Raw genomic sequence first — 27,004 nt, forward strand, 5'->3', positions numbered from 1 at the left:
CCCCACATCTGCACTACATGGCCATCATGCAGGTGTTATTGGACTTATACATTTATAAAACCTTAATATCTGTGTCAACAGTGTTCTTGACAGGCTTGAAAGCCCAGTGGGAAAGGGATTTGGGTGTAAGGTAAAGGTAAATGATCTCTGGACTATGGGGTGCAGCACTCATCTCGCTTCAGGCCGAAGGACCTGGCGTTTGTCCAAAGACAGCTTTCTGGGTTATGTGGCCAACTAAACTGCTTCTGGCACAACAGAACACCGTGATGGAAGCTAGAGTGCATGGAAATGCTGTTTACCTTCCTGCCGCAGCTGTACCTACTTACTTGCACTGGTATGCTTTCAAACGTCTAGGTTGGCAGAAGCTGGGACAGAGCAACGGGAGCTCACCGCGCCGCACGAATTTGAACCTTCCGACCAGCAAGCCCAAAAGGCTCAGTGGTTTAGACAACCGCGCCATCCACGTCCCTTGCAGATTTGGGTGTACACAAAGAGGACATTGCATGATCTGGGACAAAGCACCATTTAGGTATACCTCTGCAATCAATTGCTGTTAAGACTCTCTAGCAGTGGTATATGCACCTGCTCCTTTTGAGCAAGATAAACAGCAATAATGCAGCATTGTATTGGAGGAATTGTGGGGACACTTATTCTCTTGTGGTGGGAGTGTCCTTGAGTGCATTGTTTTTGGACCAAGGTGTTTTGTGAGGCTGGCCTGATTAACAATCAAACCATTCCTTTGGACCCTAAACCTGCCCTTATGTTACTTTTTAACTCTGATGCTTTGGACCTTTTCGAAAAATACCTTAATGGTACCACAGCTCACCACTGCATCTCATGATGGTGGCACAACTCACCATTGCAAACTATTTGCAGCCTCTAGAAAGCGACCTTTATGAAATTCAATGGACAAAATTTTGGGACCTCATACTGATGGATAAATTGAACAATAGAACAAACTATAAACATCCATAATTACAATATGCAATGACAAAAAGCAGTGGCGTAGCGTGGGGGGTGCAGGGGGGGCCGGCCGCACCGGGCGCAACATCTGGGGGTTAGGGTTAGGGGGCGCAAATCCACGGGTTAGGGGTGCAAATTACTTGCCTTGCCCCGGGTTCTGACAACCCACGCTACGCCACTGACAAAAAGTACTTCTTCATATAAGTTCATAGTTAGACTATGGCACTCGTTCCCAGAAGAGGCAGTGGTGGCCACTAATTTGGACAAATTCTTGGAGGATAAGATTGTCAGTTGGCTCCCTGCCATGATGGCTGCGCTCCGTCTCCACAGTCGAGGCAGCTGTGTTTCTGAATATCAGGTTTTATACCTCTGCCTGCTTCCCTCTCTGAAACTTTTAGTTTAAAAGCCGAGCTTTTTTGTGGCTTTTTCTTTGACTGGAGGGGTTGCCTTGGCGATGGGAGGGGCGGTGTTTGTTTTTTGCCTGTGTACACACACTATGCATTTAAGGTACATCGTGACTTCCCCATAGAAATCTGGGAACCGTGGTTTGTTAAAGTTGCTGAGAATTGTAGCTCGGTGAGGGGGGGAAACTACAGCTCCCAGGATTCTTTGTGGGGGGATGTCATGTGTGTTGGATGTGCTTTAGGGACAAAAACTTCCAAGTTCTAGTCCGTTGCTGTATAAATCAATCCATTTTTGCGTGTCCTCAAAACGGATCACTATCCCTTAAAATCCACAAACCTTTCCACCCGGAGTGAATTAGACCCCCTGATCAACTTACAGAAGGAAAGGGGAGGAGACTGGAGAAGCCACTGTTAGGCACCCGACCCCCTCCCCAATCCTGTCCCCTTTTCTTAGTTCATTTGGATGAGAAATTTCCTCTTTGCAAGGGGAGAGGAGGCTGGGGCTGAGTGGCTGGCGAATGAGTAAGCGCGAGAAGAGAACCGCGTGTTTATAAAGTCAGAGGAGGACCCAGCGAGAACCGCAACGTATTGGTTCACGTCCCCTCCCCACCCCAAAAAGTATATACAGTAGAGTCTTCTTTCGTTTCGCCCCGTTTTTCGTAAAGAGAGAGAGAGAGACGCTTTTTTTGCAAGCGTCGTGTTTCCTCTTGCAAAGCGCGCAGGGTGGGGGATAGATGCGATTTTTGAAAAGAAAGAAAGAAAAAAGTGTTGCTTGAAATCTGGTTGCGCTTTTGCAAGCCTTGAATGAATCGGGTCGGGTTGCGGAGAGGATTGGGTCCCCCTTCTCGAGGAGGTAAGTGAGCAGAGGGAGTCGTGAAATTTGTCCAGATTTCGGGAGGGGAGCTTCTCGTGGGTTGCCTGGCGTTGCAAAACCACACAACCCAGTTTCTCAACTCAGGCCGAGTGAAAAAAAAACCGCTTTACTTGGATGTGTAAAAACCTCTCTTTGCTGGAAAAAAACCGGAGGAGCGGATCAGAGCTTCTGAAAATCCGTGCGGCTTGCCTGAAGTAGATAGCTGACATTTTTGGCATTGATTTTAATGGGAACTATGTCCAGCTAACTGAATGTTTTAAAACTGCATTAACAGGGTATGTGCTCACGTTAGGGCCTTAGAGCTCAGTGAAGTTGTTCCTCACCTTCCTACATTGCCGGTTTTTTCCCACCTCCCAAGCTTCCACTAGTTGCTCACATCGGCACGGCTTCATTTGGGGCAGATTCATACTCTGTTTGACACATCTTAGCTGAGAGATGTGACTGGCCCAAGGCTGACCCAGCGATTTCCATGGCTGGGGGAGAATTGGAACCTGCGTCTTCCCAGTCCTGGTTTGACACTCTTAGCTGCTTAACCATCCTGGCTTAGTGCTAACGGAAATTGTCCCACTGCCAATGATTTTTCTACTATTTTTCTTCCCTGCCGGTCAGAGAAGCAGAAGAATATCTTCACTGGTTACAGTTTTGCATTTTGATACTCTAGACAGCATCTTTTCAGCACGGGCAGCATTTTATAAATAACTTAGATTATCTAGGGTATTTCTACTTGCCCGCTCCCAAATGCCTTCCCCTCTCTCATATGTGAAGCAGCAGCTATCAATTATTTCAGATGTCTTTGGGAAATGTATCTTTTTGCCCAGGCTTTCGCAAACCCACAAGACTGGACCGTGTTTTATGCATTTGAATTCTCTGGGGGTTTTTTTTGTTTTTGTTCTATATGCTGTTATAAGGGATGCGGGTGGCACTGTGGTCTAAACCACTGAGCCTCTTGGACTTGCTGATCGGAAGGTCAATGGTTCAAATCTGTGCGACAGGGTGAGCTCCTGTCACAACTTCTGCCAACCTAGCAGTTTGAAAGCACACCAGTGCAATAGATAAATAGGTACCCCTGTGGCGGGAAGGTAAATGGCGTTTCCGTGCGCTCTGGTTTCTGTCAAGGTTTTCCGTTGTGCCAGAAGCGGTTTACTCATGCTGACCACATGACCCGGAAAGCTGTCTTTGGACAATCGCTGACTTGCTCGGCCTGAAGCGAGATGAGCACCACACCCCATAGTCGCCTTTGACTGGACTTAACCATCCAGGGGTCCTTTACCTTTTTTTGCCTATACAGTATGCTGTTATACTGATTTTAGGTTTTCTTTTTGCTTTTGTTTTAATGACATATTGTTTATTTTTTGCACTGTACACTGCTTAGAGTTTTTGAAAATAGTAAGTAGTATGTAAATGCTTTTAAATAAAGAATATGATTTTATAACCCTTACAACAACCTTGTAAGGTAGGTCAATATAATTACAGTATCCTAATTTTGGAGGGAGCGGTAGACTGAGAGATAGAGAAGAGCTTGCCTAAGGCAGGAGTAAAATCAAATTTGTTTATTTCCTTATTAGTAGCTCATGCAAGGCAGCTTTCTAGCCTTGTTATATAACATTACAGAATTCTAGGCTTACATGTGCAAAAACCTGGGCGTGCAGGAAAATCTGAAGTGTTTTTAATTCTGGTTTTATAGGTGCTAGGGGATATGTACCCTTTGTGATTACAATTTTCCAAAATATTCAGTGGGTTGTGTTACCCACAATGGACAAAGTGAGAAGAGTGATTTGAAGCACACCACATAAACATGTTCCTTTCTTTCCCAAACACTCTCTCTCTTAAAAGAAAAGGCTTAATTAGATTAAGATCAGCTCTTAATAAAAAGGTCAACAGCTGTTGGAGCCAAACTGTCATGCCTCTTCAGTTGTTTGTGGTTCAGTGTGGCTGATGGAACACCCCTTTTCAATGTAAAACACACTGTCATAGTGAACCTTTGACTTGAAGGTTTCACTAAGCTCCCTTTACAGGACTCTCTTTTTATGTTCCATTTGGTGGAGATATTTTCCACATATATTGCATTTTCCAACGTAGCACCTTTCATGACTGCTGCATCAGATCATTTTTGTTTGTGGTGTTAGGCAATGATGCCTAATGTGAAGTAGCAGTAGTTGGGGTGTGTGTGTGGATTCGGTTCAGTTAGGCATTTGAAAGCGAGCTTACAATATTTGCACTTTCTGACATAGGCAAAGCAAAAACAACTATCCTTCAAAATTTGCGCTCTCCCAAATTTTATAATGCAGTTCTCCAGCCACAAGTAATGTACAAAGTTCCACATACTAGGGAAATGTTCTCCAACCCTGGGTCTCCAGTTGTTGTCAAACATATTCTATTAGAGGTAATTGATTTGCAGAAGTGTGGATGTTAGAGAAAATGGCACAAAAATCTGCACATTACAGGAAATCCGTACTGAAATCCATAGCTGTCAACTTTTCCCTTTTCTTGTGAGGAATCCTATTCGGAATGAGGGAATTTCCCTTTAAAAAAAGGGAAATGTTGACAGCTATGACTGAAATCATGATGAATTTTCATGAGAACCTTTAGAAAAATAATGATGCACCAACTGATGTGGAAATCTGGGGACTGAGAAAATGAGAAAAGTGAGAGAAACAGAAAGTGATTTAATTTTCCATGCCTACTTGACAAGTAGTAGGACGTGGGTGGCGCTGTGGGTTAAACCACAGAGCCTAGGACTTGAAGGTCGGCGGTTCGAATCCCCGCGACGGGGTGAGCTCCCGTTGCTTGGTCCCTGCTCCTGCCAACCTAGCAGTTTGAAAGCACGTCAAAGTGCAAGTAGATAAATAGGTACCGCTCTGGCGGGAAGGTAAACGGTGTTTCCGTGCGCTGCTCTGGTTCGCCAGAAGCGGCTTAGTCATGCTGGCCACGTGACCCGGAAGCTGTATGCCGGCTCCCTCGGCCAATAAAGCGAGATGAGCGCCGCAACCCCAGAGTTGGTCACGACTGGACCTAATGGTCAGTGGTCCCTTTACCTTTACCTTACTTGACAAGTAACGCCTAACTTGGCAGTGGCATACAACCTTTTTCTTTTGCAAAATTTAAAACTAAAGGGAAGCATTGTGTTCCTCACCACCATCTTTGTGTTTCCCTCTTTCTCTCCCCTTTAGATTCAGCATGTTGACACCTTCAGCTGGTCACGACTGAGAGGCTCTGCTGTCAAACTGAGTCAAACTTCTTGCCATTTTCTCCTCCATCCTGCTCAGCTCTCTTGGAAAGTGGACCACACCCTTCTCCTCCCTGGAGAGCTGGTAGCCTCTGTAGTCATGGGGCCTGGCCTATTACTGGCATCTCTGTTCTGTGTGTGCTTCTTGGTGCATGAGGTGGGTTCTCTGAGCCTCACTGAGAACCCTAAGAAACAGAAGGCAGAGCACATGCTCCGCATTAATGAGGTCAATGCAGATAACCCAGGGATCGACACCTTGGAGTATGTGGAGTTGTATCACACAAGTGGCCAGCAGACCCCTCTAGATGGCTACTCCTTGGTCTTTTACAATGGCAAGGGCAATATGGCTTACAAAGTCCAGGATCTCGGGGGCTTTTCCACCAATAACGAAGGCTTCTTCCTCTTGGGGTCCTCTACGGTCATTCCGAAGCCATCAGTGATCCTGCCTAACAACACAATCCAGAATGGGCCAGATGCTATTGCACTCTATTTTGGGGCAAAGAAGCTGCATGAAGGAATGACCGTCACCAACGAAGGGCTGGTGGATGCGTTGGTCCATAAGTCTAAAATGAGTGACAGAGCGGATGAGCTGGTCCGTGTTTTGACCCCAGGTGTGGAGCCTTTCCTGGAGGACCCTTTCTTCAGGACCACAGATGAGGCACTGGAGAGATGCCGAGGGATAGATTCTCATTGGTTCTTCCAAGCGGGTGCACCTACTCCAGCCATGGATAACCACTGCATCCCTTTTTCTCAGCTGAACGAATCAGCTGTGTTGATCAACGAGGTTAACATCGTGTCGTCCCCTGGAGAGTTTGAGTTTGTCGAGCTACAAGGCCGTCCTTCAACTCAAGTAGATGGCTTGGTGCTGGTGTTGATTGAAGGGAGCACCCAAGAGATTTACTTTGTGATGGAGGTGCATGGCAAGACATCCCCTGATGGGCTGCTTCTCCTTGGCCCAGGCCAGTTCAACTCCTCAGGTAGGGCTGGGCTGCTGCTCATGGTGTTGGCATCCTCTCACATACCAAGGGTGGAATGTGTAGCAAGATGTCTTATACCAAGTCAAGCTGTTGGGCCATCTAGTTTAGTATTGTCCAGACCAGGGTTTCCCAAGCTTGGGTCTCCAGGTGTTTGTGGACTACAATTCCCATCATCCCATGACCACTGGTCTTGCTAGCTAGGGATGATGGGAGTTGTAGTCCGTTGGAAAGCAAATGGAATGCAAGATAAATCTGAGCACCGTCTCTAGCAATATGGCATTTGTGTGCCCATGTGGATGTGTCCTTGGGCTGATTAACAGGTTGTTTTAATAGGAATAAACCCTCGTTTTTCTTCTCTTGCTTTGACCTCCAGTTGACCTGCCATTTCCCCAGAACTCCAGAAGACCCCTCCTCAGGGCAGGTGCCAGTGCTGTTGCCCTGTACAGAGGGACCCCTGCCAGCTTTGCTGTGGGGGCTGCTGTGTCAGCAACAGACCTCCTGGATGCCTTGGTGTACTCTACAGCTGAAAGTGCTGATTTGAAGCTGCAAGATGTCTTGACTCCCGGGAAGCCCCTCTTCCATGCAAGAGAGAGGTGAGAAAAAGAAGGGCAGGGAATTTCTGTGGCCTTCCTTTCCAATAAGGGAGCCCACCACACCGCAGGGCCAGATTCCATGTTCTGCAGCTATTTTATTTATTGAATTTATATTATTTATTTCATAAATTTATGCACCACTGGATTGTAAGAAAACCCCCTCAAAGACAAAACAATAAAATCAAGAAAAGTTCAGAAATATATCCTCATTATCATTATTTTATTTGTATGCCGCCTTTCCATAGCTGAAACTATACTCAAGGCAGCTTACAACATGACAAGATTTACATAATTACAAACATAACAGAAGTCATAAACAATAAATAAAATGCATCAAAAAGTACATAACCAAATGGAAACAATTTCCACGTAAATCATAAGATCTAAAACTAAAGATACAACAGTAATATCAATAACAGCAACAAGCTCTCTCAACCTCCCGTGAACAATACTCCAGCCCAAGAATCTGTTCAACAACCTCAGCTTTTGTAGTTGGAGTCAGTCCCAAAGGAGCCCAAGGGTGGCAAGGCAGCCCAGCTACAAACATGCAAGTGAGGGACATATTGCATAAAGTGATCTATTTACTTTGGGTTGTATCTAATGCTTGACCTCCTCAGAGTAGACCCATTGAAATCTGTGGATGCAACTAACTTAAGCTGCTTAAATTCAGTAGAACTAACTGTATAGGGCTTAGTTTGAGACAACTATCTATTGGTTGCCAATTCTTTCCAGGCCCAATTTAAGGTGCTCACACTAGTGTTTAAAGCATTAAATGATTTAGGCCCCAGTCTATAGCGTAAGATTAGTCACTCAGCTTCTCACCCTGTTAATCTCCACCAGGTCCCAGCAAAATGATACATCTGTGAACCGCTGTGTCTGTTGCTCCGTCGCCCGGGATCCCTCCGTTTATGCTCTCGGCAAGCCCACGCCTGGGCAATTCAATGACTGTCCCAAGAGACGCTTTGGACAAACCATTTCCTTCTGCCTTCAAGTTGCAGGTGGGTGCTGCAGCCTCCAGATCAATCAAAGCAGTGCGGGTCAGTCACTTTGGGATCTTAGCGTAATGGCTGTATGGTAGGGGTTGGGAATTTCTAGCCTGAATCAGTTGGTGTCCTTATTTGGCCCACAAAACTCCCCCCCCCCAAACCATGCCCTCCTGACTGTGTTGTCTTCCATCTGAAAATCCAAATTCAATGTAGTAATTCCCAACAGATATCTTATTAATAGGCAAGTACAATACATTGATCAGTTTTTTTGTTGTCTTCTGTATGAAGTCCCAAATTCATTGTAGTAATTTAGAACAGGTATTTCATTAATAAGCATGCACACATATATGTACAACATCAATCAATTGAACATAATCTTCAGTAACTCTAGAAGTTAGACAGGTTGACAGCGTTGGTGTTGTTGTTTTAAAGCCGCAAGGATCTTGGTGCAGATGTTAGCATTGATTAAAAAGAAAAAGGTAAAGGGACCCCTGACCATCAGGTCCAGTCATGGCCGACTCTGGGGTGCGGCACTCATCTCGCTTTATTGGCCGAGGGAGCCAGCGTACAGCTTCCGGGTCATGTGGCCAGCATGACTAAGCCGCTTCTGGTGAACCAGAGCAGTGCACGGAAACACCGTTTACCTTCCCGCCGAAGCGGTCCCTATTTATCTACTTGCACTTTGATGTGCTTTCAAACTGTTAGGTTGGCAGGAGCAGGGACCGAACAACGGGAGCTCACCCCATCGTGGGGATTCAAACCGCCGACCTTCTGATCAGCAAGCCCTAGGCTCTGTGGTTTAAGAACCCATATTTCTGTGCCAGAAAGGCAGAATGGTGCAGTGGCTAGAGTTTCAGACTATGGACCAGGAAGATTCACATTCAAATCCCCACTCAGGTGATGAACTCCCTCATCAACCTTGAGCTGGCCACCATCTCAGCCTAAGCTACACAAAAGGCCTCTCTTCAGGGTTGTTGTAAAGTAAAATGGGTGGTTGTAAGGCGCGGGGGAGAAGGGCTATGTATGCTTTGATCTCAACTGCTTCCATCTGTGGAACTGGCACGCACCCTCCCTCCGATATTTTTTATTGAATTTTATCCATATAACCCAAATAACCAAGTAGAACGTCATGAGACAAACTCATGAAAACTAAACCAAACCAAGGGTGGCATGGGATGGTACGTTCACAAGAAGAAATGAATAAAGCTGGTTGTCTGGATATTTGCAATAGGAAGTCGGGGAGCCCAAAAGTAGGAGGCAGGTGCCAGAGCCAATGAAAGAGCCAACCAATGCTAGTTCTGCAGCCATCTTTATTCCTGCTGAGTTCTGTAAGAGGCAACAGGGAGAGTAAGGAGCAGGAGGCTGACAGGCAGGTTGCAAGAACAAGGCAGGCAGGGAGAGGCAGACTGTGGGTGGTAGGGCAGTGTCTCATTTGCCTCCACTGGATACAACCCTTTAAACATACAGTACAGTGGTACCTTGGGTTACATACGCTTCAGGTTACAGACTCCGCTAACCCAGAAATAGTACCTCAGACTAAGAACTTTGTTTCAGGATGAGAACAGAAATCGTGCTCCAGCAGCATGGCGGCAGCAGGAGGCCCCATTAGCTAAAGTGGTGCTTCAGGTTAAGAACAGTTTCAGGTTAAGAATGAACCTCCAGAACCAATTAAGTACTTAACCTGAGGTACCACTGTATATGTAGAAAAAGGAAAAGCTAATCATAGAGTCATCGAATTGTTGAGTTGGAAGGGACTCTCGAGGGTCATCTAGTCAAACTCCCTGCAATGCCAGAATCTCAACATGTGGTCTCCCATCCAGTTTGAAACAGTACTGGACCCTGCTTAGCTTTGCAACTGTGCTAGCAGTTTTTATCACTGCATCTTATACATATGTGCATCTGTCCCATGCTGCAACGTTGTCTTGTGTTTCCTAAGATTGTCAGGAAGAGTCCCTGGAGAAAAGCAAGATACAGATATTTTTGTCCCAAGCCCTGGATAAACGATGCAATTGTGGAGTATCTCCTGCTTATTTCAAAGGTAAAGTGATTGTAATATATAAGCCTATTTCAGCTATATGATGATGATGATGATGATGATGATGATGATGATGATGATGATTATTATTAAAAAACATTTTAAAGGTGGAACAGTGGAGGAGAGGAGTGGCAGGACAAAGGGTTAAACCAGGGCCATCTTTAGGGGGTGGTCAGTTTGAGCATCTGTCAGGGCCCCCAAACCAGGAGGCCTCTAACAATGCTACCATTTCCCCTTCTCGCAGTATATTCAGTTAGGGCCACATTCACACCATTCATTTAGAGCACTATGATACCACTTTAAAAGAGTCGTGGCTGCCCTGAAAGAATTGTGGGAACTGTGGCTTCTTAAGGGTGCTGAAAATTGCTAGGAGAACCGCTTTCCCCTCAGAGATACACTATTCAGAGTGGTTTTACAAGAAATCCCTCTTCACAGGGAACTATCTTAAGTTCACTCTCCACATTTACTCATCATTTTGCAATTTATTTATTTTTTAGACGTGCTTTCAGAAATTCAGCAGCATTTTCGTGTGTGTTCTATGTACACATTTTGGGTGTATTTTTTAAAAAAATAAAATTTAACAAAGAAAGAAAAGAGAAGGAAATAGAAAGAAAAGGGTGAAAAACGTTCATCAGCTCACATTAAGAATACAGAACCCATCTTAAAATGACCGGCTACATGAGGAGACAAATTCATGATGGAAAAAGCTATCAATAGCTACTCACTACAGTGGTACCTCGGGTTACATACGCTTCAGGTTACATACGCTTCAGGTTACACACTCTGCTAACCCAGAAATAGTGCTTCAGGTTAAGAACTTTGCTTCAGGATAAGAACAGAAATTGGGCTCCGGTGGCGCGGCAGCAGCAGAAGGCCCCATTAGCTAAAGTGGTGCTTCAGGTTAAGAACGGACCTCCGGAACGAATTAAGTACTTAACCTGAGGTACCACTGTATTATGGCTATGCTCTGCCTCCACAGTTGGAGGCAGCAATGCTTTTAAATGTTTGTTACTGGAAACCACAGGAGGAGAGAGTGATCTTGGGCTTGAATCCTGCTTGCTGGTTTCCCACAGGAATCTGGTTGGCTACTGTGAGAACAGGATGCTGGACTTGATGGGCCCTTGGCCTGAACCAGCAGGCCCTTCTTATGTTGTTAAGGGCTGTCTCATTCATACCTGCTTGTACCTTAAGATCTACTTCTGAAGCCCTCTTGAGGCACCAGCCTCCCAAAGTACTTAGGCTATTGAGCACACAGAACATGGCATTTGTGGTGGTGGCCCCACAGTTCTGGATCCCATTCTGATATTAGCCTAGCCCTTTTGGTGGTGGCTCCACCAGTGTGGAATGCAGTTTCATTAGGCAAGTCCTGAATGAAGATACACCGGTTTTAGAAAGTTCCGAGGACATTGTGGAAATACAGGGCTGTAGCTTGAAGGTTATTTCCATTTTTGGTTTTCTTTTCTCCTCAGATCCTGCTGTAGCCTGTCAAGGCCCACAACTGGTTTTCACTGCTTTCCTGACAGCCAGGTCGACAGAGCAACTCAGCAGCCTGCTGAAGGCCTTCTCGCTTCTCATTGAGAGCAAGGAGGTGCTGCACTTTGGGAAATGGAATGGAACGGCGGTGAAGGCTTGCTTGAGAGATGCTAACATGACAGACGGGCCTCCAGGTACTCCAGGTAATGATGAAACACCAGGCACATGGGTGCTGTACAGCTGGGCAATGATGCATTAGGGAAAGCCAGGCTTTGCTAGGGTTCAGCTTTGAAAGGGGCAAAGGAAAATATCTTTTTAAATCGCGTGAAGAGTGTATTTCCCTCCTTATTTTAGCTGCATTTACTACTATATATTTTGGGATTTTGGTATGCTGGTTGCTGAGGTTGAGGAGCAGCTTTTTGTCTGTGTTTGGATGCAGTTGGACGCCATTTTGAATCAAGATGGCGGACTGACTCTTTCAAAACTGCACTGGTTTTAATAACTGGTTTTTGGTTTCTTAGAATTCCTGAGCAATGCCAGCTGTAAGGATGCTTGTTTATTTTATTTATTTGTTGCTTTTCACACAGAGAGGAATGCCCCAGAGTGACCTAACAGCATTAAAAATCATTTAAACCCTGTAGGAAACAACAATAAAACACAATATCTAAACATGCTCACCTCCCCCCACCAAATGTATAAACGGAAAAACCCCACTAAAATATGAGCGCTAAAGCAGGTCAAAAACCCATACCTCACTACGCTCCCAATTAATAACCAAAGGCCTGGGTCAACAGAAATGATTCAGCCTGGTGTCTGAAACCAGACAATCATAGTGCCAGGCATATTTTCCTGCGGGGAACATTCTATAAATAAGGAGCCACCACCAAGGAGGCCATTTCTAGTGTTGCCATGCTCCTAACCTTTCTCAGAGAAAGCACTTGGAGAATGGCCTCTGATCATGAAAACAGAGTCCCCTTCAAAAAAACAGGGCCAAACCTGGAATCGCCGGGCATTTGTTGTGGTCCAGAAACTAGCAAAGGGGGATGGGGCTGGCATGATCCTGCTATTTCTCTTAAAAAAACCAAACCTCTACATGTTCAGTGTGATGTAACTTTGCTCTTTAAAGTGGTCGTGCCGGAAAGGACAACCAAAGCGACTCCCTTGACTGAGCTGCTTATCAACGAAGTGAATTCAGACAACCCGGGAGGCCGAGAGGACACGGAATACATTGAGCTCTTCTATCCTGGGGAAGCACCATTTGCTCTCCAGGGCTACTGGCTTGTGCTTTACAATGGGAAGAACAACTTGGCTTACAAGGTGATAAACCTGTCGGGCTACAGGACCGATGAGCGAGGCTACTTCCTGGTGGGTAGCACTGGGGTGACCCCCAAGCCCCAGATTGTACTGCCTGACAATACCATCCAGAACGGACTGGACGCTGTGGCTCTCTACCGCAGCAATCCCAATGCCACCTACAAAATGAACATGCCCCTAACCAATGTGGGGCTGGTGGATGCCCTCGTCTACAAGGCCCGGGGCTCAGACAACGCCGACAAGCTGCTTGCTGTTCTTGCCCCAGGCCAGAGGGTCTTGCTTGAAGATGATTCTCACAGCAGCCAAGACGAGTCCCTCAGCCGATGTTACAGCCTGCGGCCGAGAGACCACAGCAGCTTCCAGGTAAGTGGCAGGATGCTAACTTTGGCCAGAAGGAGCCCTCAGGTGTAACGCTGGAAGTTGACATTTGCCATTGCTCTCTCTAGTTCAGTGTTGTTGGCAGCAGGGTGGACTCTGCACCAGCCTTTGCCAACCTGGTGCCCTCCAGATGTTTTGGGCTACCGTTCTTGTCGGCCTAAGCCAAATCCCAAACATCTGGAAGGCACCAGGTTGTCAAAGGCTGCTCCTCACTGGCTGGCAGTGACTGGCAAGTGCTGTCTCTTTCAGATAGGAATGTTTTCCAGATCAATCTGGAAATGTTGGGGGTTAAACTTTGGGATCTTTTACATGAGAAACCTTAGCTGTAGACTCCCTTCTTTCCTCCAGCAAGCTTAAGACAGCAAATATGCCTTAAGCGCCCCCCCCTTTTTATCCTCCCTGCAAGCCAAAGTTGTCCAGTGAGCTTCATTGTTGAGTGGGGATTTGAACCTGGGTTTCTCCGGTCATAGCCCATCACCCTAAACCCAGGGGTAGCCAATGTACTGCCCTCCAGATGTTGTTGGACTGCAACTCCCATCATTCCTGACCTCCAAGATACTTTATCCCTACAGTGTGGTTTCTCCACACACCACTTAAGAATTTATTATCATCTTGGTAGACCACTTAATGATTTTTCTGCCCATTGCAGTAATTGTAAAACGCTGTTCTAGATCCAACATGATTTTTATTGTATTTTTATTGCTTCTTTTCTTTCTGATATTATATTTGATTGTATGACAGTTTGAATTCCCTGCAATTCAGAGAGTAATACAATATAAGAAATAAAAGAAGCAATTAAAATGCAATTAAAAAAACCCCAATATGAGTGTTTAATACGGATATGCCACTGGCCACCTAGCATAAGAACTCAAGAAAAGAATGTTGGATCAGGCCAATGGCCCATCTAATCTGACATCCTGTCCTCACAGTGGCCAACCAGATGCCTGTGGGACACCAACGAACAAGATTCAAGCACAATAACACTCTTCCCTCCTCTGGTTTCCTGCAGCTGGTATTCAGAAATATTGCTGCCTCTAACGACCCACTGTGGCTAATAGCGATCAATAAGCCCCTTTCTCTATGAATGAATGACACTCACGGACCACAGATTGGGAAGCCCTGCTCTACACCTTGACTTATTCTTTAATTATCATTTATGCAATGTATCAGTCGCTTTTCCTTTCCAAAAGCAACTTACAACCCAAGTCTGTTTTAAAACCAAATGCACAGAGGTTAGAAATGTTATTAGAATATGTAATATTTCAGGCCTAGCAAGTCTTTGTGGGTTTCTCCTGCAGGTGACAGAAATGACTCCTTCCCAGGAAAATGCTTGCCCACCTCCTGGCTCAAATTCCAGAGAGGAAACGCCCCAGAACCACTCAGTCGTAATCAATGAACTGGGCATGGCCAACCACACCATTCTGTACCGATTCATTGAGCTGAAAGGGAATCCTGGTGTCAGCTTGAAAGGATACACCTTGATGTTCTTTTCCGGGCGCAATGCCATACCATACAGCACTATTCATCTGCAGGGAACATTTGGAAGCAATGGTTTGTTCCTCATCTTGCCAGAAGGACAGTCCAAGACTATCAAGCCTCACGGTATGACATTGACCCTAGGGATGGATGAATTTGTCACTCCAAGCTTCTGTCACTTTCTCATTTTCCCCCCAACCTTAAATTCATTTCTCCACATTTCTGAAGCAATCTGCAAATTTTAATTCAGCCACGTTTTATTGAAGATACCTCCTAATAAGCACGTTATTAATGCAATTTTAACTAATATACGTTTCCCCCCTAATCAGTTTCCCATAATTCATTTTTGTATGTTTTCACTACTATAGTCTATACTATACTATATACTACAAGAGTATATTGCAAAAATTGGGGAAGTGTGGGTTTCAGAAGACAGGTGTGTTTTGGTTTGCATATTGATTTGAGAAGTGCAAATTAGATGGCTTCTCAATAAAATGCAAACAAAAATTGAATTTCTACCCTATCCATAGTTGACACACAGATAACCTTTTTCTGCTCAGCTTCCACAAATTGAAAAGCTTAATGGGCCCCTTTATCACATGCAACCCAAAAGCTTGGCACCTGATTTACCAGGTTGCAATCTCGGGCTGTAGAGGAGTTCATGTGAATTGCACAGGAAGTGTGGATTGCACAGAAAGATCCATACCATTCATCCTGCTGGGAAATGTTATTAACGAACTCCCCTGCTGTGTGAGAGACATTGGGCTCATCTGCGCTATATATTTAAGGCAGCATTGTACCACTTTAGCAGCCATGGCTTCCTTCCAGAGAATCCTGGGAACTGTAGTTTGTAAAGAGTGCTGTTAGGAGACCCCTATTTCCCTCACAGAGTTCCTTAAGAGGGGTAATTTATTGTTAAGCCACTCTGGGAGTTGCAGCTCTGTGTGAGGGGAATAGGGGTCTCCTACCCTTTCTCAGTACCCTTAACAAACTACAGTTCCCAAGATTCTTTGGAGGAAGTTGTGGCTGTGTAAAGTGCTACGATGGTGCTTTAAATGTAGAGGGCAGATGAGGCCTTCCTCACACTTAGGAATCTGCCTTATACAGTCAAACCTCGGTTGTCGAACGTGTTCCGTTCCGGAAGCCCGTTCGGCTTCCAAAATGTTTGACAACTGAGGCGTGGCTTCCGATTGGTTGCAGGAGCTTCCTGCACTCAAGTGGAAGCTGCGTCGGATGTTTGGTTTCCAAAAAACGTTTGGAAACTGGAACATTTCCAGGTTTTCAGCATTCAGGAGCTAAAACGTTCCAAACTGGAAGCGTTCGGGAACTGAAATTTGACTGTATTGAGTCAAATTGTTGGTCCCTCTAGCTCAGCATTGTCAACACTAATGGGCAACGGCTCTCCAGGGTTTTGGACAAGAGTCTTTTCCGAGTCCTACCAGGAGATGCCAGGGATAGAACACTTCACTATGGCCCTTTCTCATCTCTCATGCATGTGTGGATGTGGTGGCATACTTTGCAAGCTAGAGATGCGTGTTGGCCAATGGGTAGAGGCCATTTTGAACATCTGGAGAGCCACAGGTTCTCCACCTAACTCTTCAGTTGTCAAGAAGCAGGAAGGAGAAGACTCACACATGCCTTGGTTTTGACTGTGTTTATACCACCTGTGTTTCCAGAGCAACGTGTGATGCCCTCTGTTTGGAGCAATCCCTCCTTGCAACAAGTGACCCATTCTGTGGCGCTCTCCAGGCATGTTCTTAATGGCACTATGGAGGAGCACCTCGAAGATGTTGCAGTTTATACATGGGAGACGGGTGCAAGCCAAGCTCATCCTCATCTTTCTGAACCGATCCACTTTGTATCTAGAGAAGGAGGCAGGTGAGGTAGCTCTTGGTTTATTGCATTTCTATCCCAATATTGGGAGTGCTCTTTCAAGAAAACATTTTAAAAAGTGTCCTCTCTTCCTTTTGGCTATGGGGAAGGGTTGTGAACAGGGGCAAAAGGCTCTACCGAGTCATTATTCAGAACTTGCTTTCTGACATTATTGTACAGTGGTACCTCGGTTTACAAACACCTCGGGTTACAAACACTTCGGGTTACAGACTCCACTAACCCGGAAGTAGTACCTCGGGTTAAGAACTTTACCTCAGGATGAGGACAGAAATCGCATGGCGGTGGCAGCAGGAGGCCCCATTAGCTAAAGTGGTACCTCAGGTTAAGAACAGTTTCAGGTTAAGCATGGACCTCCAGAATGAATTAAGTACGTAACCAGAAGTACCACTGTATATCAAAATGTAATTGGCTGCATCCTGTTGTGACTTCATCATGCTATCTATGGGACCTCCAATTGGTTAGCATGTGAAGTTAGCTTTATCTCTTAACAATAAAGAGCCAAAAGGAGGTCCTGATCATAGAGAGGAATTATGGACCTGGAGAGAGACAGACTTAAAGAAGGACAAGAGGAGAGAGTATGGCTGTGTTCACACATGTAATGCTAAACCATGGTTTACCACTACATGTAGCAGCAGAAAGGATCCCACACAAATCCTCAGGCTTGCAGACAGTCCTACCCTCCCCCTGCACAGCCAGAGTTAATTTCCTTTCCCACAATTCCTGAATGTTTGTTCCAACCCCTGGCCTCTGGCTGGCATGTAACAAGAAGTCACTTTTCATGGAAAAGGAAGCTAGGGTCACTTCCAGGTGACTTATTTATGTCTCCAGTTCTGGGCACCGCAGTTAAAGAAGGATATTGACAAGTGGCAAAGGGTACAGAGGAAGGTAACCAAGATGATAAAGTGTATGGAAAACAAGGGAGTTCGATATGCTTAGCCTGGAGAAGAGAAGAGTGAGAGGTGGTATGGTAGCCATCTTCAGTATGGGAAGGGCTGTCACATAGGAGATGGGCCAAGCTTGTTTCTTGCTGCTCCAGAAGGTAGGGTGCGAACCAAAGCATTCAAATAACAAGCAGAGGTTGTATGGCCATATGTCAGGGATTATTTAACTTTGATTCCTGCATTGCAGGGGGTTGGACTAGATGCCCCTCGAGGTCCCTTCGAAATCTACAGATCTATGATTTTATGAAGTAGAAGGGGGAAGGTTGTTGATTGTGTTGTTTTTCTTTAACATATGCAATAAATTGATGCCAAGTTGAAATAAATGTATATGTTTTTGAAATCCCATGGGGAACTCTCGTTGATTTTCTGTTTCTTTTGCAGACTGCTGTCCTTGAGCCGCTGTCCCTCCTGTGACAAAATCTATGCAGTTTCTGACCCCACTCCTGCCTCAGAGAATCACTGCCCACAGGAATCTCTCTTCCTGAATCTTGAAATCTGCCTGCTGACCCCCAGTAAGAGAAGCTTATCTTCTTTTTCTTGTGAGAGTGGAAAGGTGATTTAGGATGCTGCTGACCTCCAAACAAAAGAATAAGCAGTGTATTCTGGAAAGCTAATGTGGCCACAGTGTCACACTAGGGCATGGATAGGCAAACTAAGGCCTGGGGGCCGGATCCGGCCCAATCGCCTTCTAAATCTGGCCCTCGGATGGTCCGGGAATCAGCTTGTTTTTACATGAGTAGAATGTGTCCTTTTATTTAAAATGCATCTCTGGGTTATCTGTGGAGCATAGGAATTTGTTCATTCCCCCCCCCCAAAAAAATATAGTCCGGTCCCCCACAAGGTCTGAGGGACAGTGGACCGGCCCCCTGCTGAAAAAGGTTGCTGACCCCTGCACTAGGGCATGGCGGACCAGGGTTCAAATCCCCACTCAACCATGAAGCTTACTGGGTGACCTTGGGCCAGTTGTTACCTCTCAGACTGACCCACCTCGCAGGGCGGTTGCAACGATGAATAAAAAACTTTGTAAAGAAAACATAAAGGGGGAGGGAAATGTTAAGACTGCTGTCCTATGTCTGTTATGTTCATAACACACCCTTTGCATTTGTTTAATTTTAAATTTGTACCTTAGAAATGTTTAATAAAGAAATATTGGTTTTAAAAATTGTTTTTTTAAAGAAAAGTAAAGAAAAGAGCACGGACTCTCTCTGCTGTGTGTTTTGCATGAACCATGTTGTTGCAAAGGGGATTGGCTCAATATCTCTTAATTCCTCCTCCTCCTCCTCCTGGCAGATTGTTCCATGTGGCCTCAGAACCCACAGATGTTGGCAAGTCTCCAGCAAGCATTAGTGAGATCCATGGAGGAGAGCTGCTTCTGTGGCATCTGCCAATGCTATCTACACGGTCTGTGTCAAAATGTCATCAAACTTTCATAGGAACTTAAGATTTGTTAGCTGCCTAGTGCAGACAGCTGTTGCTGCAGCTCACAAAGTTTATATGAGTCAGGTGTGGGGAACCCTTAGCCCTCCAGATGAACTTCAACTCCCATCATCCCTGGTCCTGCTTGCTGGGGCTTATGGGAGTTATAGTTCAGCAACCTCTGGAGGGCCAACAGTTCCCCTTCCCTTGTATAAATAATTTTCACATATCTCCTTTGAGAGGTGTTTTTGTTTTCCTCCCTTCTTTCTTTTAGAGGAGGCTTAATAGACCTTTGTATTTAAATCTACCTTTGGGTAAAGAAAGTCGGATGGATTTTAAATTGATGCTATTACTTTAAATTGGTTTTTATTCATTCATTCATTCATTCATTTAACAGAATTGTGATACATTTGATTTTGTGGCTTGGTTTGCTGGCCTGAAGCGTTTTATGATGCACTTTTCAGCTTCGGTATTTTAGGGTCGCCTAACAATGCTTTGCACCCTTAGCAAACTACAATTCCCAGAATGCTTTGGGGGGGGGAAGCAGTTCAAGTGCTTTAAATGTATAGTGCAGATGCAGCTCCGGTTGTACAAATGGTGCTTTAAACAGACCAAAAAAAGCAGACAGCCCATCGGAATTACAATGGAGGCAGGTATACAAGTCACCTGGAGCCAGTGTAAAGTAGTGGTTAGAGTGTTGGGAGACCAGGGTCCAAATCCCCTCAGCCATGAAGCTTGCTTAATTACCTTCAGTCAGCGACTGTCTCGCAGCCTAGCCTACCTCATAGGGTTGTTTTGAAGATAAAATTGAGAGAAAGAGAGTGCCGTGTATGCTACCTTGAGCTCTTGCGGGGGGATAGAAATGTAACAACAACAACTCACATCTAATAAAGCGTGCAACTTACTAGAACAGGAAATATTGAGAGCTAGTGTGGTGTAATGCTTGACTAGACATGGGAGACCAGGGTTTGAATCCCCACTCAGCCATGACACTCACCGGGTGATTTTGAGCCAACCCAACATCTCTCAGTTTAACCTACCTCCCAGGGTTGTTGTGAGGGTAAAAATGGTGAAGATAAAAATAGAACTCCTTAGAAGAAAGGTGTAAAAATAAATAAAATAAAAATCTGAAGAGTGAAGGTAACAGGAGTGAAGCAGGGGCAATGTATTTATGTATATCTGTAGAAACTCCTCTTTCGCACAACCTTGTCTTTCTGTTATAGCCCTATCCTAGGTTTGGTTTGATGCTATATAACTCCCACTCTCTCTTTGGTACTTCTGAACTGAACCAGACCCCCACTCCTCTTTTTTGTCTTTCCATATAGGGGTTGCATTCACCTGCCTTAATTCCACCCTGAAAGTCTCTGGCCAGGTGTGGGCCAGGTCACCTGAGCAGCGTCAGCGCCTCGTTCAGTGGCATTCTCACTTTTCCTCAAGTCCCCACCCCTTTGCTGTGGACGGAAAGCCCCTCAAAGCGAATGCTGCATGTGCATCTCTGGGGAAAACAGCGCAGAGGTCTGAGGGTGAGCGGATGGGGAAATGGCCCAAATGGCTGCGAGGAAGTGGCGACACGAGAGGCGCCCAAATTATTTTGTTTGACTTTAAAATTCAATAATACTAACAGAACATTAAAACAAGCTAACTAATACAAAAGAATCAAAACATTCCAAATATCATCCTGGGAGGCGGAGATGGGTGGGTGGGAAGATACATAGATGAACAGTTTATCCTCATTGCATACTTTGGAAAGAATAACATCTATTCTGCGTAGATTCCCTCCTACCTGCATGCACCAAATGACAATGAGGATGTAAAGTCACCTGTAGGTCGTGTTGCTTAGTGATCATTGTGGTGTAGCAGGAAAATATATTAAATATATAAATTTATATGTACTTTACCTTTATGTATGTAAAGGTAAAGATTATGTTGGGTTTGAATTGCTTTATTGTTTAAAAACCATTAATAAATACATTTTTTAGCGGAGGCAGTAGTGTCTGCACTGTTTTTGGCAGCGGTGCTCTAATGAGATGCCTGAAATTGAACATGTCTCTAGAAAGCTTTCTCCAAAGCTGTAGGGAGATCACCAAGACAGACTGATAATAATTATTCCCCCTCCTTTTCTTTTTTCCCCCTTAGCTTCATTTCAAGCCTGGGAGATTGCTCTCATTGTTGTGGGGTCCATCTTTCTTGTACTGCTGTTAGCTGGTACAGCTTTCTATTGCATCAAAAGGTAAGGAGCAATGGCAGTTCTGCTTTCTGGTTTGTGTGCCAGCCTTTGCCTGAGCCCCCTGCATATTTTGGAGGGTCTAACAAACCAGATTGAAACTCCACTGCAGTTCTTACTCTGCCATACACAGCCCCCCCACTCATCTGCTCTCCTAGTGCTTGGGAGATGTGTGTCAAAGGCACAGTTCTTAATCTGTCACCCAACTGGAGACCACCTAGAAGGGCGAATTATGGACTGTAAAAGTGGGTAATTTGCACTCATTCTTCCTGGCACTGGAAAGCCATGAAATTGAGGCAGGCTCAGTTAAAAAAATTAATTTAAAATTGCTTTCCCATATGTTTTAGTTCTTACCATTTTATACTATATTTTAATATTGCATTACAATTTTCATTTTCATTTTTTGCTTAGTGAGCCATCCAGAAAGTGGAGTTGCTGTATAAAAGCAGTAAAATAATAATAGCAAAGATAAATTTACATTAGACCCACTATGTTAATGTCTAATGATCTGCATAAGCCGTGTGCCCCTGGAATGTAGCCTTTTCTCTCCTTCCTTTGTGGCACATCTGAACACAATGCAGAAGTCTCCAACTGGCCATTGTTTCCTGATTCTTCAGGAAACAATGGTTCCTAGCTTCAGAGCAAGCCAGGAGTTTAAACCATGGTTAGAAGTTGATCTAAGATCCTGGCTTGTTCTGAAGGTAGTAACCATAGTTTCTTGGTTCGGAGAAAACAGGAGGTCTCTTGAATGCAAGGGCACAAAGCTCATTCCTGTCTTGCTTTATTAAGCTGAGATATGACCATCCAGAGACAGCCACTATCTAGCTGTTTGTGGAAGAAAAGGAGGGACAAAAAGAAGAATCAGCTAAGAAGGAACAAGAAGAGTTCCTCAGATCTTCAGTGCAATAAATTGTAATTTATTAAGCCTAACATGTTTTGCTTAAAAACATGAAACAAAGCACTCTGTGTTCTCCATGTACTCTGTTACAAACTAATTCCTCAGGAGTACAGAGTGTGTTTGTTTTACAGTTCCCCTAACAAACGTGTTAGCCTCAGTTAGTTATAATGTCACACTCCTTTATGGTAGGGTTCTCTTTATGTAAATTTACAAGGGAAGTTTGTGTGCATTATGCAGAATCCGTCCTAATGGTGCTCCCCCCACCCCATTTTGCTTCATGCAACTTTCCGCTCCCTCACTTGGAAATTCAAGCATGTTGCAGTAGCTGCTTAAAACATTTTAACTAAACTAAAAAACCCAAAGGGGCTTTTCAACAAGCTTCCCCAGAACTCAAGTTCCTGTTTCCTCCACCCCTTTGTGTGTCTGTTTTTGCTGTGTTGCTTTATTTTGTCTGTCTACAGCAGGGTTTTTCAGACTCTCCTTCTACTCAGCCTGTTTCAGGAAATGAAATGCTTTAAAGCTTTCTGGGTATAAGGGACTAACTCTACATTACTTTAAATCCAATGTTTGAAGCGATATCAGGTGTTCGTTTGTCTTCAAAGAAATTGAAGCTCTGGGGTGTATCCAACTAAGTCCTCCTCAGAGTCGGCCCATTGAAATTAATGATAATAAGTGGACTATGTCTTAATGACTAAATGACTCAGGCCCCAAATATCTGAAGGACCACCTCCTTCCCTACAGACCCTCTCAGGTGGTGAGGCAGCAGTGCGGGGCCTTCTCTGTGGTGGCCCCTAAGCTGTGGAACTCCCTCCCCACAGAGGTGTGTCTGGCACCTTCATTGTGCAGCTTCTGGTGAATGCTGACAAGGCATCTCTTTGCCCCCTGCTTTTGACACTTGAGGTGTATAGTTTTAGAAGCCACTTTCTTTTTTATGTTTGGAACTTGTTTTAGACTGTTTTTAATCTTGTATTTTAATGTTGTAACCCACCCTGGGACCTTAGGATGAAGGGGTGTGTGTGTAATAATAAATAAACATTTTGAATGGGTCTACTCTGAGTAGGACTAACATGGAGTACAACTCTCTGTGTTGATCCAAATAGGGACCACAATGCAGCAGGAGGGAAGGTTTAACGCTTTCCTCCTCTGCTATCAACCGGGGGGGGGGGATGCAAGTGTGGGGAAAAATAGATGCATCTGCACGGCAAATAGCAACAGTAAAATCCTTCCATTGGCATCCCATTGGAGATGCTTCCAAATTGCTGCTGCTTTGGGGTGGATTCAAATCACATACCAGCAAATGCAGGTTGTGCAATTAAAATGGATTTGATGCTCTTGTGCAACGAACTGACTTCCCCAATTCTCCACCCCAACGCTCTCATTCTCTTGCTCAGCCTTGGTCCTTGCCTCAAGTTCAGCATCAGCAGGCACCACCCTTAAGCAGCTGCAAAGCAGCCCCTCCTGACACATCCCCCCACCCTGCTGCTTTTGGTGCATGCAACAGACATCGTGATTTTTGTGCCCAAATGGGGAATGCAGAGGTTGCCAATGTGGTGTTCTCCAGATGTAGCTGGACTCCAGCTCCTATCAGCCCCAACCGGCATGGCCAAAGGCCAGGGGTGATGATGGGAGTTGTGGTCCCACAACATATAGGTGGCTGCCTGATGCTCATCAGACAAACATGGGAAGCTGCCTTCTATCGACGCCATCTAACTCAGTATGAAGGGGGCCTAATAAGCACCCCTATGTCTCTGCAATGATGGCAGCAGCTCTCCAGGGTTTCAAGCAGTGCTCTCTCCTAGTCTTACCTGGAGATGCCAGTGATTGAACCTGGGACCTTCTGCATGCAAGGCAGAGGCTCTGCCATTGATCTAACATCAGTGGCATCCTTCTTTAGCAGCAAGCCAGCCCATCTGCCCCCACTTCCAGCCATAAATAAACAGGAGGGGAAAAGGGCTGCCTGCTGATATTTGGATCTGTGCAGACATAGGGGTGCTTATTAGGTAGGCCCCCTTCATACATGGAGTTGGTCCTGTTCTACAATTCAGGAACAAGACCCTGAGTTGCAGGGGGGTTGGATTAGATTACTCTTTGAGTCCCTTCTAACTCTACAGTTTTCTGATTCTAAGAATAAATTCCATGCTCTACTGACACCCCCACCCGTTTGGAATCCAGAGTGTGTTCAGACTCTGTAAGCAAAAACCAGGGAAGTATTTTTCTAAATGCATAGCCTTGTTACAAAATGTTCTGGTTTGCAATAATGAAAGCACTGTACGTGAAGCAATGCAATTAACGGTTGCTTTGCGTCGCTTCCCCGTCCGATTAAACAAATAAAAGTCATGCCACTTTCCTTTAACTTATTTCCTCTGGTGTCTGTGTGTGTTTCCCCCCCTCCCCAGACGGCCTCAGAATTACACCACCATTGAGCTGAACGACCGCTGTGAGTTTATGGCAGACTTCTGACTCTCCTGGGAACAGCCTTCACCAGGAAAAGGCTATTTCTGTAACTGATGAGAAGCAGCAAAAACCTCTGAAAAGCAGTTGTGCTGGTTGTCCAGCAATTGCACACACGGACCAAGAATGTAACATTGGATGTTTGAAAAGCCCTGGGTTTATTTATTGTTGTTGTATGTTTACTTCCCATCCTTACTGGGAGATGCATGAAACTTGTGTTTCCAGGACATTTTCTGCTTTGTCTCCCCACTGCTCTTGAGTATCTGGTGTGAAGGGTGGTGTTTTGCAGATTTTCACAGTGCACAGCCTTGATTTTGCTTTGTTTTGTGTATGCAGGGTTATAATTCTCTTCCAGCAGTGGCTGGTCCCCATTGGGACTGGTAAGGCAGAAGGCAGGGAGGGCCAACAGTAGGTGGCGCTAGAACCAATGGCATCTTCCGTTTAAAAGGACCAAAGATCAGGTGCTGTGAAATGCATCTGCCAAGAACCTGGAGGGCTGCTGCCAGTCAAGAGTAGAAAGTACTGGGCTAGATGGGCAGAGAGTTTGATTTCGTATATGGCAAGGGCTGTGGGTCAGTGGCAGAGCACATCTTAGCATGCAGAACGTCCCAGTTTCAATCCCTGGCATCTCCAGTTAGGGCTGGGCGAGACCCCTGCCGGAAATCTTGGAGAGTCACTGCCTGCCAGTGTAGACAGTAGTGAGCTAGATGGCCTAATGATCTGTCTTGATAGGCAGCTTCCCATGGCTGAGTCAGAGGCAAAAAACCCTTAGGAAAGGGTTTATCTGTTGCAACATTTCATTCTCCCCTAGAAGCAAACCAAATAAGAGTTGGGACACTTGGCACCAAATGTATCTCTCCTTCCTTTTCTTTACCTCCATAATTCCCTGCTCTGTATAGGCCCCTTTTGAGCCACTAGTTTGCACCAGTGTTTTCCTGTTTGTTTGTTTGTTTGTTTGTTTGTTTGTTTGTTTGTTTCTATCTTCAAGATTTTACATGGTGCTTGCATTCGCCCATGGGACTGGAGAGAGTGAGGGTCTTGTGTTTTGATCAGCTACTGCCCTCTGCTGGTCACCCCCCACTACAGCACCTGGTGTTTATTATGCTGCAGAAACATTCTGCTGGTTCAGTAACGACTAACTTCACTGATGGACGCGGGTGGCGCTGTGGGTTAAACCACAAACTCTAGGACTTGCCAATCAGAAGGTCGGTAGTTCGAATCCCCGTGACGGGGTGAGCTCCCGTTGCTCGGTCCCAGCTCCTGCCAACCTAGCAGTTCGAAAGCACGTCAAAGTGCAAGTAGATAAATAGGTACTGCTCCGGCAGGAAGGTAAACGGTGTTTCCGTGCGCTGCTCTGGTTTGCCAGAAGTGGCTTAGTCATGCTGGCCACATGACCTGAAAGTTGTCTGTGGACAAATGCCAGCTCCCAGGGCCACTAAAGCGAGATGAGTGCCACAACCCCAGAGTCGGCCACGACTGGACCTAGTGGTCAGGGGTCCCTTTACCTTTACCTTTTAACTTCACTGATAAGCCTTTCAGTATTGCGATGGCCACATTTTTGGACCTACGGGCGCATTTACAAACCACAAAACCATTGTTGTGAGCACAACAATCAAGCTTACACAAGCAGTCTATGGGCTATAAAAGGACACTTTTCCCATTATAATTTTGGCAGGGGAGGGGATTGTTGGGGGGCCAGGGTCCCAGTGGCACCCTGTTCCACATGCTTGGGCATCATGCATATTGCAAAGAGCAAGCGCTGCTCTTTATTATTTGTGTTGTCCCTACAGAAGCTTGGGGTGGGGGGCAAATAGAATGTACCAGTGTTATTAGTACCATGGTACCAGAGGTAGCCCAACTGCATGGGCTCCCATTTAGGGCAGAGATAGTGTTATGTGGTGCCCCATAGATATTGTGCTCAGGTTAATTGTGTATAAGACTGCAGCTTTACATGCCCTTTTGACACATGTGGATTTGCTTTGTGGCATTTTACTACACCCCTACGATGCAGTGGTATTTGGCTTTGGGCAGTAAAAACCTGTCTTAAGTTTCTTTGTGCTGTTTTATTAAGGTGAAGAAGCCTTAGACAAAAACATGTGCCTTTTTGCTGAAGGGCACAGTAAGTTATATTGACAAGAGCGAAGGGAAAGTGAGGTTCCTGTTGTGTTTCCAAGAACGCAGGTAAGTACAGAACGGCTTCCCAAGAAAAATCTGGTTAAAAACAGAAGTCAGAAATGTGAAGACAATCCAAACACACATTGCTGGAGGTGCAATGAAACCAAAACAGGTGTATTTACATTTCTGAACTGTGCAAAAATTAAACCTCTCTGTATAACAATTATGAACATTATCCTTTTATGTATGTTTTGATCCAAACTTATAAACACTGTTCTACAACTTGCAGCCAAATCCTCATGTATTTTCTGCAATGGTAATTTTTTTAAAAAAAAACCAACATGGGAAAATACTCATTGTAATCTGA

The 27,004-nt window shown here is 45.1% G+C and overlaps 1 protein-coding gene across 2 annotated transcripts; it reads left to right on the forward strand.

Moving 5' to 3' along the window:
* Window positions 1-1,612: 1,612 nt before the first annotated feature.
* Window positions 1,613-26,923, forward strand: LOC310749083 (uncharacterized protein). 2 transcript variants are annotated; one of them, XM_083585491.1, is made up of 14 exons: window positions 1,613-2,220; window positions 5,412-6,444; window positions 6,818-7,037; window positions 7,878-8,035; window positions 9,960-10,061; window positions 11,528-11,734; window positions 12,658-13,208; window positions 14,522-14,825; window positions 16,376-16,577; window positions 17,915-18,045; window positions 18,824-18,934; window positions 20,275-20,472; window positions 21,086-21,179; window positions 24,468-26,860. In XM_083585491.1, the coding sequence occupies exons 2-14, from the start codon at window positions 5,568-5,570 to the stop codon at window positions 24,529-24,531; spliced, it is 3,219 nt and encodes a 1,072-aa protein (XP_083441617.1). In that variant the 5' UTR covers window positions 1,613-2,220; window positions 5,412-5,567; the 3' UTR covers window positions 24,532-26,860. The 2 variants fall into 2 exon arrangements, with proteins under 2 accessions (XP_083441617.1, XP_083441618.1); XM_083585492.1 differs by having other exon boundaries at window positions 1,879-2,220; window positions 11,528-11,725; window positions 24,468-26,923.
* The last annotated feature ends 81 nt before the right edge of the window (window positions 26,924-27,004 follow it).

The sequence above is a fragment of the Podarcis filfolensis genome (genome assembly GCF_964270895.1).
Source record: "Podarcis filfolensis genome assembly, chromosome: 14".
Lineage (NCBI taxonomy): Eukaryota > Metazoa > Chordata > Lepidosauria > Squamata > Lacertidae > Podarcis > Podarcis filfolensis.